The following is a 15360-nucleotide window of genomic DNA, read 5'->3' as shown; positions in this document are numbered from 1 at the left end:
ACATCATGGATCGTTATTGTTGTGTTACCTGTTTGACAATGTGGAGAATAATCATTACACTATCAGTGCACTAGAGCGGACATTTTGAAAAGAGCTTTGAAACAGACTTTAAAGTTATAAGTGTAAAAAGTTGTCAGGATGTTAACAATGAAAAAAAATACAGCTACTTTATTTAAACAGTTGTAGCAACACTTGGGGACATGTAACACTTACACTTTTTTTTCAGAACCCCACTACTTACTCTTTAACTAAAGCTAAAAAAAACACTAAGAACTCAATTGCTCAGATAAAGCAAGACTAGCACAGTATATAGCACAAGGGTAGTACACAGGAAAGTACAATATGGTAATTTTCACCAGTCAACTTGTATATTTAAAAAACCTGGGGTATTCATTGAAATGACAATAACAAAGGTTTGTTTTTTTGTTTTTTTAATATTATGGGTTAAAAACAGTTGGATGTGCATTGTTCTCCCTGTAAAAACAACTTGCACATTTGCGTCAGTGACACTTCATAAAATGTAAACTTGTTACAGTACAATGGGAAGCAGTGTGAGAAAAGGATGGAGACTTGTCATTTCCTAAAAGTTTCTGATGTAGACCTGAAGATACGTATCAGAAGAAGACGAATAGGTTCAACCTGTGGGAAACAAAAAGGTAAACAATGGCTATATTTACAGTAACACTTGGCACCCTAAGTAGAGTGTTCTTTTTTAGATGTTTGATGTTATGGGCCAATGAAAGTCTTTATCACAAAGAAAAAGCCAACCAGGAAAAGGGCACAGAGCTACATCAGCGCTTCCCTAAGGTTGTCAAAAATACATTCTCAGGAAGTTCACAACAGACATCTGAATAATCTCAAAACAGGTTAATATATTTATACTTTAAACATATATATATATATATATATATATATATATATATATATATATATATATATTATATATATATATATATATATTATCATATATAATCCACTGTAATTATATATTATATATATATATATTTATATATATACACACCTCCAGACTGAGACTGATAAATCACTAAAATCTTAACCCAAGCTGGACTCTCTGTGTAGCTCAATAAAAACTTATCTTACGTTCCTTAAGATCATAGCATCAAATCCCAGTGTATCCCTGTGTAATCCCACTTAAAAAGTACTTAATAGAAGGGTACTCTTATTAAAATTTTAGTAGTTACTGTATAACCTCTCTCTGAAAACTGAATTGATTTGGAGCTAAGACATATTTTGAAGTTCATGTTACGGTGAAGCCATTGATACTGATAATTGTGTTTCCGAGTGTGGAAGGGTAACTGCATGAAACACATATTAAAAGAACATAGTTAAAAAAATAAACTTCAGGGAAATTAGAAGCGGTAGCCTATTGGCACATCTTTGGCACAGCATGTTAACAAATCTATTTTGTGCGATGAGGGAATCTAAAGGGAATCATTCAACAAATAATTACATTTAACCATCCACAGGGACAGAAAAAAAGAAGGAATACAGATAGAAGACAGAAAACTATCTATTTACACCTGTTGTATAACCGGTGGCCACAATTAGGTAAGTAAAATTGGAACCTTTATAAGTTGTTGTAAACACGCTTTTTAATGTGATGCACATTTAATTTATAGTACTTATGATAAGTGACGTCTGAAACAGTATGGTCCTTCTTTAATTGCCATAAAATGACACCCACCAGGTCACATGATTTTTTTTTTTTTTTTCAGGAACAACAGCATAATAACCAAAGCAATCTAGTTTTGTTACAAACATAGCAAATATTGATAAAATTGGATGATTTTACAAACTCACAAAACATGTAAAGTAGATAGATTGATAGATAGGTAGATAGATCAGTTATAATAATAATAATAATAATAATAATAATAATAATAATAATAATATCTAATTTATTTTTATATTTTTATATAGCGCCTTTCATAGTAGAACACCATCACAAAGCGCTTTACAGAGGTGGATTGTGACCTGTGCATTATATGCACAGTTCACAACCAATAGATCACTGATTTAACATCTCATCTGGAGGACTATGTGGAATGAAACTCATCACTTACTCCTCATCTGGCAACTTGCCAAAAATGAGTTTGGTGCTCCTGGTATTGTTTTCTGAAAAAAAAGCCCTATTCATTACGAGTCGAACTATGTGCTACACATGATGGTAGCATCTAAATTGAGCCCAGGGTGATTTCTCTGCAAATATTTAATAACTTTTGACTAAACTGTTAATGCTATTTTATTTATGCATTTTTTTCTGTGCTAGGATCAATAACAGTAATACTTTGAAACAAAATTATATTAAAAAAAAGACTGACATCCAAAATCCTTGAAACATTGGTTTATGATTAGATTGTACTATCTGAACTTTGGTTTATGGTATTTATTAATTTTTTTCACTAGTTTTCTTTTTAATCTTTGTACAAATGTTTGTTTAATTTCTTCTACTCTCCATTAATGTGGATTAAAGTCTACAACAAAATATATTTGTTAATGTACTTCACACACACACACACACACACACACAAACAATGTGTTTTATTTCAGGTACGCACTTTTTGGAGCAACAGTCAACTTTATCTCTGTGACACAAAGAAAGAGTAATTGGATTTTGTATGATGGCCTAAAGACTTCCATATAACTAAAAAAAAAAAAAAAAAAAACACAAAGTAAAAGCTGCAATGTGTAATGTCATTTAAAATTGCTTACCCTTCAACATCACACCCAGCTTGAGGTGGCAAAGCCCTCACAATGTGCGTTAATATGCAGGAAAAAAAGTGTGTGTGTGTATATTTCACAATATAGCCTGTGAATGCCTACTTATGCCAATCTGCAATCTACTTTATGTTGAAGAGAAATGCTCAAGCTTTAAAATGATACCTTGCTTGAGGTGGCATATCCAGATTATAACTATGTGATCTCCCCCTCTAGAATGTGAGTTAATATTCAATATGTAACTGCGAATAAGTAACGAACTTCAGCCTCAAACCGGGAATAAGTAACTAACTTCAGCCCTCGAATCGGGAATAAGTAATTAACTTCAGTCCAATCCTTCTGTAAAGCTCGGAGCCCCCATTCAGAACTCGTCTGTTGAGTGTCAGTTTTGGGTTCCAACTAAAGTTAGCTGTGATTGGCTGAACGTGTCAGCAGACAGCAAGAGCAAGCCCAGATGGAAGTGGGCGAGGCTGAGGGGAATGATTGACGCTTTATGCTTGCACAGTTCAAGTAAAATTTATTTAAACAGTGGAGCAAAAGTACACAGCGCAAATGAAGATCTGTGACCCCTTGCGTAAATTGAATTTCTATTTAAGGGAATAGAAAACATTTTGTTTGAATGGAGTACTTTGAATGACTTTAGTACATACTGTAGCGGAGGCATATCTGGTCTGCAGCGGAATAAGAGAAGGCAATACAGGATGCAGCTCAAAGCAGTTAAAACTGATATTTTTATTTAAACAGGAATGGACAAAAGGACAATCTTTAAGCAACAGGATAAGTAGCTCAGTTATGCAGTGCCAACCACATAACACACAACACAACCCAGAGTTGCTCGCAGGCAGCTCCTAAATAGAGATCCCACTTGAGCCCACAAGTGTACATTTACATACATAGTGACCAATCGCTCATACCCTTGGTCCCATGCAAGCAGCTGACTGGCGAAACAGAACAGAAATCACAGTGTAGCCAACACAGACCCCTCTCTCTTGAAGACCCCAGAGATGTACCCTACTTAGCTCAATCCAGACGGTTGTCATGCTGATGCGCTGGGGAGACCGCACTGGGTTGATCCCAGGAGCCAGCATCGCAGCCGTTGTGTGTGCTGATGCGCTGGGGAGGCAAAATGAGCTGATCCCTGGTGCCAGCATTACGCTTCAGCAATCAACACCAGACAGAAGGATATCTACATTATCAGATGGAAAACAACGCAAATGGATGGAGATGCAGATGGATCACATTAGTTTACTGCAAAGCTATGTCTTAGTTGGTGCTTATCTTGGCGAGAGCCGAGTTCAAATCAGCATGAAGTTCAACATCTACTCTCATGTAATGGAAATCAAAATCAATAACATCTCAAAAAGCTCTGCAAATGTCTGTGATATTCTTTGAGCACAGGATGCAGAAGCAGCTACCTCCTTTGTTATGTCTGTGTTATCTCTGTAGTGGATAGGGCTATGAGATACGCCTTTTTTCGGTTTCATTCGGTGTCTATCGGTCTCACTCGGCCATTGAATGGTTTTTGCAGCTTTTTCCAGAGAAAAAACGACTAGAGACCTGTGCTTTACGTCTTTTTGATGATGTTGGACAGGGTACGACATTAGACTGGAAAGGGAAAATGTCGGACCTGGTATCGGACCATATATCCCTTGACACCCACTCAGACCACAGAATGCGGCGTTGGATCCTCTGGACATGCAGATGCTGGATCCTCTGGACATGCAGATGCTGGATCCTCTGGACATGCAGATGCTAGATCCTCTGGACATGCAGATGCTGGATTCTCTATATATGCAGATGCTGGATCCTCTGGATATGCAGATGCTGGATCCTCTATATATGCAGATGCTAGATCCTCTGGACATGCAGATGTTGGATCCTCTATATATGCAGATGCTAGATTCTCTGGACATGCAGATGCTAGATCCTCTGGACATGCAGATGCTGGATCCTCTGGATATGCAGATGCTGGATCCTCTGGATATGCAGATGCTGGATCCTCTGGACATGCAGATGCTGGGTCCTCTGGATAGGCAGATGCTGGATCCTCTGGACATGCAGATGCTGGATCCTCTGGACATGCAGATGCTAGATCCTCTGGACATGCAGATGCTGGACCCTCCAGATGTGTGGCTGGCGTTTGCTGTGCTCCCCTCAGCAGCAGGTGTAGCGGCTGCTAGAGTTGGTCCAGTGGTTGCCCTGCTGACTCTGGAGGAGACGGAAGCCCCTCCCTTTGGCTGTGGAGATGGCGATAGCCCCTACCCCTATGGCACTGGAGATGGTAACGGCTCTTTCGCCTTTTGCACAGGAGACAGCAGAGGCTGCTCTGGAAACAGCAGCAGCTCCTCCCTCTTTGGCCCTGGAGATGGCAGCGGTTCCTCCCATTAGGCACTGGAGATGGCACAGCTCCCTTTTTGGCACTGCATTCAGCAGCAGTTCCCCCTTTGGCACTGCATACAGCAGCAGCTCCCCCTTTGGCACTGGGGCAGACAGCTGCTCCAGGAATGGCAGCTCCTTCCCTTCTTTTGTTGTCAGGCAGGCAGCTCCTCCTCTCGATCTTGGGGGGCAGCATACCACAGTGTGCCTGAACTTCCCACACACAGGGCACCAACCTTGGTCCTCGAAGCAACCGATAAGGGCATCTAACCCACCATCCCAAAAGACTTGGGAGGCACAGAGGCCTTTCCAGAATTTTTGGGAAGGCAACTGCTGTTGGGCCATCAATCCATTTGTCCAGAGACTCCACATCTTCCTTCCTGAATACCTTCTCTCAGGTGCCCAAACTCCCCACAAGAGTCGCACCATGGAGCCCCTTCAGCGTCACACCTGCATTGCACTTCATCCCAGCCTTCCTTGAGAATAATGTTACGTAAACATATTGAATAACATACAGTTTTGTAGTTTTCTATAAACTTAACAAAAAATGACACATTAAAAAATGTGACATGAAATACTGTACTACTATGTGGCTTCCGGTAGACTTTTGCGATGTCATTTTGTAGTTTATTTGATTAAATGATGTTAAATAAAAGATCTAAATTATGTTTATATATTTTAAAACACTGAAACTCAAAATCAATTATTGTAAGGTGACATTGGTTTTATGTTGGGAAATATTTTTAAGAAAAATAAAAAACTGAAATATCTTGCTTGCATAAGTATTCAACCCCCACACATTAATATTTGGTAGAGCCACCTTTCGCTGCAATAACAGCTTTAAGTCTTTTGGTGTAAGTATGGACCAGCTTTGCACACAGTGTCGGAGTGATTTTGGCCCATTCTTCTTGGCAGATTTGCTCCAGGTTGTTCAGGCTGGTTGGACGACGCTTGTGGACCGCAATTTTCAAATACTGCCACAGATTCTCGATGGGATTGAGATGAGGACTTTGACTGGGCCACTGTAGGACATTCACCTTTTTGTTCTTGAGCCACTCCAATGTTGCTTTGGCCTTGTGCTTGGGATCATTGTCCTGCTGAAAGGTGAATTTCCTCCCAAGCTTCAGTCTTTTAGTGGACTGAAGCAGATTCTTTTGCAGTATTTTCCTGTATTTTGCTCCATCCATTCTTCCTTCAGTTGTAACAAGATGCCCAGTCCCTGCTGATGAGAAGCATTCCCACAGCATGATGCTGCCACCACCATACTTCACTGTAGGGATGGTGTGTCTTGAGGCATGGGCAGTGTTAGGTTTGCGCCACACATAGCGCTTTGAGTTTTGACCAAAAAGCTCTATCTTGGTCTCATCTGACCACAAAACCTTTTTCCCACATCGCAGCTGGGTCACTCTCATGCTTTCTGGCAAACTCCAGACGTGCTTTCAGATGGTACTTTTTGAGTAACGGCTTCTTTCTTGCCACCCTCCCATACAGGCCAGTTTTATGCAGAGCTCTTGATATGGTTGACTGGTGCACCATTACTCCACTCCCAGCCACTGAACTCTGTAGCTCCTTCAAAGTGATTGTTAGCCTCTCTGTGGCTTCTCTCACAAGTCGTCTTCTTGTTTGAGCGTTGAGTTTTGAGGGACAGCCTTTTCTTGGCAGTGCCTGGGTGGTGTGATGCAGCTTCCACTTCCTGATTATTGATCCAACTGTGCTCACTGGGATATCCAAACACTTGGATATTATTTTGTACCCTTTCCCTAATCTATTTGCATTTGTATTACTTTATCTCTAACTTCTGTAGAATGCTCTTTGGTCTTCATTATCCTTCAGATTCACAGCCTTACCAATGATCCTTCAACAGTGAGGTTTTTATCCAGAAAATGTGACAGCAACTTTAATGGTTCACAGGTGGAGGCCAATGGTAAGGTAATTGTGTCCTCGTTAGGGCAATTTCTTTCATCGGTGCAAACTGGGAGCTTCCACAGCATAGGGGTTAAATACTTATGCAAGCAAGATATTTCAGTTTTTTATTTTTCTTGAAAATATTTCCCAACATAAAACCAATCTCACCTTACAATAATTGATTTTGAGTTTAAGTGTTTTATATATATATATATATATATATATATATATATATATATATATATATATATATATATATCGAACAGAACGAAATTTCAATGTACCATTTGTAATTCAGTAATATGAGAGAATTGGTCAGGGGTCTGAATACTTTTGCAAGTATTCAGACTTAACAAAATTAAATGTTTCCTTACTTATCAAGGGAAAAAATAGTCTGTTTTTATGTATCGGTATTGGTATTCTGATTTTGTGTAAGGGGAACATCGGTACTGCATGTACAATAAAGACATTGTAAAAATGTGTGTGTAATACATGTGTAATAATAATAATAATAATAATAATAATAATAATAATAATAATAATAATAATAATTATACACAGGAATTGTCTATTATAAATAGTATTTGTCTATATATTGTATTCCATAGCAGATGTTTGTTTTTTTCCATTTAAAATTCACCTGCTCCTAAGGTGGCTGTATTTTGTATTGCCAAGAGTCAGTAGTTGCACTGCTATTCGTGTGAATGAGTCAGCCACTGTCAGGGTATCAATTCCTCCTCCCCTCTCACTCACTCCGACTAACACACCTTAAACTCCACCGCGACCAACTCTGTTTAATTTTGTATTCATGTTCCTCTATAGATTGACCTGCTCCAGCCATTGTGCATGGTCCCGGAACATGCATAATAAACCAGTTAATTGTGTTTAAATTGTCTTATTCATGGGTTATGGCGACACCTCTCGGACATTTTTATACAAAAAAATAAAATAAAATAAAATAAATCACCCACAATATTTTTTGTTGTGTTAATTAGATATTATGCCTACATATGGAGAGAATATGTTATGGCATTATTAGTTTAATATTTATTTTTGATATTTAGTCAATGTACTGTCTAAGTATTATTTTTGTAACTTTTTGTTGTATCCCAAAGCATTTTAAAATGGATTTTCCATTGCCTCATTTTGTAGAGACAGGCTTACTTATAATGTTTCATTTAAGTTTTCAATGCTAATCATACGAGAAACATCTACCACAGAATTGCTTTGGCGACAAGTAATATAAATGTCTTATTGGACCATTTCATCGTTTTTAGTATTATTTATTGTGTCATGTGTATCTAATTCGTTATCCTTAAGTGCACTAGTATTACCTTTTATTTGAATTTTAGCTGACAGATCTAAAGGGTTCATTTGTAATTTCTAACTTCTATCTTACACGTAATATTGTTCCGTGTCCTGAGATGTATCCTTTAATTTAATTATTTATAGTCTCAAACCCGTCATAGAGAACGCGTTTTGTTAATGAACTGTAGAGTTGAAGTTACTTACTGGTGTGACATTATTTGAAATGGCCATAATACATGTTCAACACGTCACTTTCATATTTGTATGCAGAATTTGTGCGTATTTTAATAAGCTAACACACATGTTGCACATGTTATAGGAATAAGGCACATGTATTTTGTACATCTAGTCATACAAACCTCTTATAAAAATGTCACTTTCCCTATTTGCACAGATTAAAAAATATTGGAAGATGCAAATGATCCCTAACTCCACGGTGAAGTAAGTTTACATTATTCATGCTGAGGGGTGTGTCTTCAGTCTTTTTTTTTCTGGCTGTATATATTGTGAACTTCTTGCAAAAGAAAGAACAGATGGAGAAAGTCAAGTCTTCGGTGAATGCTTCTAAGAGCTTTTTGTGATAACTAGCCCAGCCTTGCTTTTGAGATTCAAAAGTACAGTTTGTCATCATGGTGTCTCGGCTTTGTGTGTTTTGTCTGGCGGCAGTGCTGGCACTGCTAAGCCGGTTGGCGGAGGCTGTGGGGCCGGTGGTCCGGTGCGAACCGTGCGATGCCCTTGAGCTACAGCAGTGTAAGCCTCTGCCGACTGAGTGTGCCGAGAAGGTCCGGGAGCCAGGTTGTGGTTGTTGCTTGACGTGCGCACTTACCGAGGGTAAGCCTTGCGGGGTTTACACAGAAAGATGCGGCTCCCGGCTGACTTGTCAACACCAACCGGGTGAGACAAAAATCCTGCAAGCTCTGCTGGAGGGCAGAGGGGTATGCTCCAGCGAAACGTCAAGTAAACTCCGTGACATGTTGATGGAGACTCACAGTTCAGGTAAGGATACAATGATGAATGTACTGCTTATTTTAATTTTAAACAAACGAAACTCATAGGAGTCATGTCATGCATTGTATGAATTTCAGCCTTAACCCGATATTAGATTGGCATACATGTGCCAAAACACAGGATTTGACGTTTTTACTGTAACACATGTAAAACAGGCATACCACACATAGGTGCAATTGGTTGTTTACAACTTTGTTCTGAATTAATAAACTAATGCATATTGGAACTAACCACATATCGGTATGTATGTTTTTCATTCTGAATATGTGAGTGTATATACGATGGTGGCATTGTAAGTAGTTGACACTTGGTTCTCATTTGTTGAACTGTAATTGTAACTGTCCCCATGTTGCACACTGTGTGGAGCATTTCTCCCTGTTGCACTGAGACACAGGTATCACATGTAGTTTGTTGGTTCGTTATTTAACAGTACAGCATACTGCCACCTTTGCATGTTGTCATTTTGCGTTTCAATACAAATCAAATAGACTTAGACATATCAAAGTTAAGCGTGTTTCCTGCACTGATGTTCTCCAGTGTGTATATAATAACATACACGGCAGTTAACCTTATAAAATGTCAGTAGCTTACGTTTATATGTCATATCCGGCACGATATTTCAGAATACTTCTTTACTGTTTTACTTTTTATGGAAGTTGGGGGTATTTTTAAACTGACGCTCGTTGTTAATATCATTAGCCAAAGATTTGCGTTCCCCTTTCTAGATCTGGTGCACACACACACACGTTAGCCTGCTTACGGCATTATATAAAAATGGAAATTATGTGAAAACAACGTTTTAAGAATCACAACTATTGTCAAATTATGTATACTGTATTTGTAGCAACCTACTAAAAGTACACTTACACAGCACTGTATGTACTGCATGTTTTATATCTCAAATGTAAACTGACATTGTACTGCAGTTCACACAGGCATGTTTAACTGGAGATTAAGGCCTTACCAATACCAAGCTTAATTATGCCAAAGGAGTGATCATTAAAACGCTGAAAACGTTTATGAGACCGAAATAAATTTTTGACATTTTTTGCATTGATGACTTTGCTAACAGATTTCAGAGTCTTGCAGGGACATGGTTTTACTTTTAAAAGGCTGACAGCTGCTGGTGGGAAATAATAACTGCAACATGTAAATGTTGAAACACACTTGTAACTTTTCTTAGTTTTGAAACTTTTTAATGTTATGAAATACATTTGTCAAATCGTGATTTTGCTTGTTTTTTTCTAATATATATACACAATTTAAATACAGTTGTGGCTAGATTTAGTCCATCATTACTGGTTTGGAAATGATTCATAAATTGCACTAACAGTGTTACTTTTGTTTACTCAACAGGGAATGCTAGTGATTCAGAAGAGAGGAATACCAGTAGCACAGACCTCCAAGGTGTCCACAGCACACACAGGTTGACAGAATCAAAAGCACTTGCCCATCCCACCAAAATAGACTTAATCAGGAAAGATCTGACCAAAAAAAACCAAAGGTGGAAAGTGGAAAATCCATCAGAACCAATCACACATATGGACACGCATAACTTTTCTTCAGAATCCAAACAGGAAACAGAATATGTAAGTACAATTAGTTTGTTTTCATGAAGAAAAAATAAAAAAAAAATTATATATAGGCATCTTGAATAAACAGCCACTTGTCCTAAGTAGCAATGCATTCTTTTGATATATTTTGAAAGGAAACTGGATGTATTAAATAGAAAACCCATGCTAGACCTCAGTTACAAATTTACAATGATTTAATACAAATCAATAAGCAAGAATATGTAAGGGGCCTAGCCTGATGTGCTCGTGCATGTTACTGTGTATAGATGTCTGGGAGCTAGTTGTGTTTTTTGGCACAAGCTTGCTGTAAGTGCTTATGTAAGTTCCATCCAGGTGACTCCCAGAAACCAAATAAGGTTTAAGCAGGGTTCCATTGGAATCTTAATTTGTCTGTTCTGGCTAAAATAATAATAAAACAGGACATTACAAACCTATATGCAAAAGAACACAATGGCTCTAGCTACATTTTCTTGGTCTAGCACATTGTCACAGGGTAAGTAAAACATGTCTCCTGTTATAGACAACATAGGTAACTTTGTGAATCAAGTTTGGTAGGAAAGTATAGTTCATTAACTAGTGATGACAGATTAATATGATTTTGAGAATATCGAACCAGAGACATTCCCAGTGAAATATTGAAAAAATAAAACTCAGTGGAGTAGTGGGGTTAGTTATTAAACATGTTGCTTATGCTTGTACTTAACATGTGATATCCTGGTTGTGTATTTTAGAACACGTCCTGTTAAAACGTCTCTAATTTCACATTCACCCTCACCATGAGTTGACTTCCTCTGGAAGGTTGAGATCCGCATATGTTTTGAAGAGGAAAGATACAACTTTGCAGAAGATGGTTTACACTGTAGTAAATATGTCACCCAATAGGCATTCTTAGGTATCAGCAGCCAATTACATGGATTTCTAAGTTACATTTTAATGTAAGGGTTGCAAAGAAAACATGTTTATTGATCGGTTGGTTTAAGTGTAAAACCCTTTGCGTCGTGATGCAAAGTTAATAAATCACTGCCGTACAGAAATTATCAGCGATGGGCCTTTGGAATGACCTAAACACTTGTGTTAATTCCTGCAATGGCCTGTCACAAATTTGATCTGTAGCACAAGCTCTGTCAAGTATGCCAGAAGCACTTCCCATCTAACTAATGCAGGTGCGTCAATGAAGTATACATCCGATTGGCTGATCAGATTTGGCCATGCCCCCAGTCTAATTTTCACATTCTAATCTGTGATACTTGTTAAGGATCTTAATTCCTTCACATTGCTTTTTTTACCCACAGGGGAATCTGATTTGACCCATGTTCAGGTGGTAGGCTTAAAATCATCAGCGAATCCTGTAACAACATCCATTAAAAACACTGCCTGATGCTGTACTCTTGTCTGTGGCTATAGCACTTTTGCACATGTAATATATGACTAGCAGGTAGAATTTGTGTATATATATGGTAGGGAGATCATTGGAGCCAGCTGTGGGAACCAAATTATCTGCATTAACCACTTTCCTTGAGATAAAAACAAGAAGTGATATAATGTATGGATGAATCCCTGTGATTTCAGTACCATACTGCTATATAAATCTATACATGCATAAACTAGTAATGACTGAGGCTGTTTTTTAAATGAGTTATTGTTTTTTAAATGACTCATCTTTCTAATATATTCTGTAGGTGTGCATTTTTAAATAAGACAATGTTTTCGGTCACTCGTACGTCTTTGTTTCTTTAATCCATGTTTTTGTTTTGTTAAATTACCAGAACGTTATTAAAAAAAAAAAAAAAACACTTTATTATTTTACTTCACAAGTAAATGTCAGAGTGGTTTACTTATGAATGTCAATATTATATTTTGCAGGGGCCATGTCGCATAGAAATGGAAACCATACTAAACAACCTAAAAATTCTGAACATCTTGAGTCCAAGAGGTGTCCGCATTCCAAACTGCGACAAAAAAGGCTTCTACAAGAAAAAGCAGGTAAGGAAACATATACACAGATTGGTATTATTAAGGCGTTATTCTTGCTAATGAAACACTTTCCTTCAGCTTGACACAAACCTATTTTCCATTACAAAAATTTAATGTCAAGGAATCCAGTAGTTATTAGTTATGTGGTATTTTAATGCAGTGTGACTCAGATTCTTTCCTGTAATGAACCACCAATGCAAATGCTTGAGTAGGAGAGGTTGAGAACGATACTTGCTTTTCCCAATCTACTGAAATATTTATGTTTCAGAGTTGGAATTTGCCCACCCACCAGGTCACAATGAGCACATGCTGTGCACAGTTTAAATTTCCACTGCAAACATCCAAAGCAATTAAAACTGCAAAAAAGTTTGTAGACTTGAGCAAAGTTGCTTAGGTGGAGTGTAAAGAAATAAACCAAAAAAATGTTTTTTTGAAAGGCCACTAATTAATGAAATCCAGTTGCTCATGTAGCATAGATCTCTTCCTTGCCACTCAGTTATTTATTCTGCCTTAGGTAAATGATCTCATCAGCCTTTACTTCTGTACTAGTGAAGCACTAGTATATTTACCTTGTTTGCAAAACAATACATGACTGTAAGCATCTTAACATGTATCTAATGCTGTATTCCAAGCACAAGAATGTTTCCTGACTTTAAATGCACTGGGATATAAAGTTAAGTTTAAGTTTCTTTTTAGTACTGCAGGTATCGAAAATGTTTTCATGTAATGGATGCATTAAAACTTTTTCCAGTGCTGAAAAGGTGCCTTAATGTTGTCTTATTAAAAATATTTTACTGTAAAATGTGAAAATGTGCCTATTTATTTCGCAGGAAGTGTATTTATCTAAAAATTCACAAATATGACTTTGTTAGTGTTATCGAATGAAAAAGATGCCACTACTGGATGATTAGTATATCTACAGTACACAGGGCTCTGATAAAGTCATCTCTCTTCTAGCACAGGCTCCATGCCTATTTACAATTGGTACTAAGATACCAGAGCTTGGGACTAACTGGTGATGATGCCCAGACAGTTGTGTTATTATTAAATCTTTGCAGGTTGCTTTCTGATAGTCTTACACTTTCATGGTCATTTTACCTTGAAATTATCCCAACCCTTTCAGGCCCACCTTACCAGTTAGTAACAAACTAGCTGTTTCCCTTAAGATGCTTGACCCCATATAATTGCATGGCAGGTAGGATTTATGAAAGCTATTTGTTAGCTACAATGACTTTCAGAGATTCACTTCTTACACTCAATCTTTAATACATTCAGCTAATTCAATACATATGTGTAAAGTAGTGAGGATCTCTGTCAGAATGAACAGCATCAGTTTCATGGAAAGCCATTAAACCTGACGAAAGACATTTCCAATTAATATGCCATAATAAATTACTTTGCTAGAACAAAAATAATATCCCTCCCAATGTCTGATGCAACTATCTACTGTACGCTAATATGTTCTGCTATTTTTTTCAACATTTCTAAGTTCTAAATGTTGTTTGCTCACCTGTTACATAATCATTAGCTGCTGGTATAATGATTCTCAATTCATGATCATAACTTTTTGTTCACAGTGCCGTCCATCCAAAGGCAGGAAAAGAGGCTACTGCTGGTGTGTGGACAAATATGGCCACACATTGCCTGGCTATGATGGAAAAGGAAAAGGGGAGGCACACTGTTATAATTTGGAGAACAAGTGAAGGAGAACATGCAGCTCCTAAGGACTCTCTAAGTATGTGCGTCAGACTGACTCATCTGAGACCTTTGGAGGGCTGCCTGCAAGGGTTGCCTTGCCAAGCGAGAGCTGTGAATACTGCCACCTGGCTTTGGTGGGGAATGCAGGAGGTTTCTGAAGACTGGAAACTGCAGCTAGGCCCTGCCATTTATTTCTTTCAGCTTTCTATATTGTGTATAGGGAGCTTTAAATTCCCAATAATACTAGAAAACATATCTGCACTATTGTTCCTTAGAGAAAAAAGGACACTTCAGAAAGGGATCAGGCAATTTCCACTGACTTTTTTAAAAGAACTGCCTGTGACCAATTGGATCCTGAAAGACTGTCTTTAAATGTAAAGATTTATATTATATTATATTACATATAAATATATATTTTAAGCTCGTAAAAATTTTTAATTTTAAGCTAATTTTTCTACAAGTCTGACGGGAATCTGCCTTCACGGGTAAGTGCCCATAATATATATATATATATATATATAATATATATATATATATAATATCTATATAATAATAATACAATTACAAATTGTGTTCTTGTTAGAACTTTTATGTTAAAATAAAAAAAAATTTAAAAAAAATCACATAGCTATTTTTGTCTTCAAGAAAGGAAATTCAGTTTTGTTAGACTGTTGTATGTATTTATGATAATTATGTTGTTTTTTTTGTGTGTTTTTTTTTTGTTTTTTTTTTAATAAACACTATTTAAATGCACCATTGTAAACATGAACTATTTTTT

General features: G+C 37.4%; 1 protein-coding gene across 1 annotated transcript; it reads left to right on the top strand.

The window, feature by feature from the left end:
* Positions 1–8848: 8848 nt before the first annotated feature.
* Positions 8849–15014, top strand: LOC121314512 (insulin-like growth factor-binding protein 3). Its single transcript, XM_041247874.1, has 4 exons — positions 8849–9324; positions 10693–10925; positions 12774–12893; positions 14462–15014. The coding sequence occupies exons 1-4, from the start codon at positions 8958–8960 to the stop codon at positions 14585–14587; spliced, it is 846 nt and encodes a 281-aa protein (XP_041103808.1). The 5' UTR covers positions 8849–8957; the 3' UTR covers positions 14588–15014.
* Positions 15015–15360: the final 346 nt, after the last annotated feature.

The sequence above is a fragment of the Polyodon spathula genome, chromosome 4 (assembly GCF_017654505.1).
Source record: "Polyodon spathula isolate WHYD16114869_AA chromosome 4, ASM1765450v1, whole genome shotgun sequence".
NCBI lineage: Eukaryota > Metazoa > Chordata > Actinopteri > Acipenseriformes > Polyodontidae > Polyodon > Polyodon spathula.
Note: the sequence above shows the minus strand (reverse complement) of the source record. Positions and strands in the feature narration are given on the sequence as shown.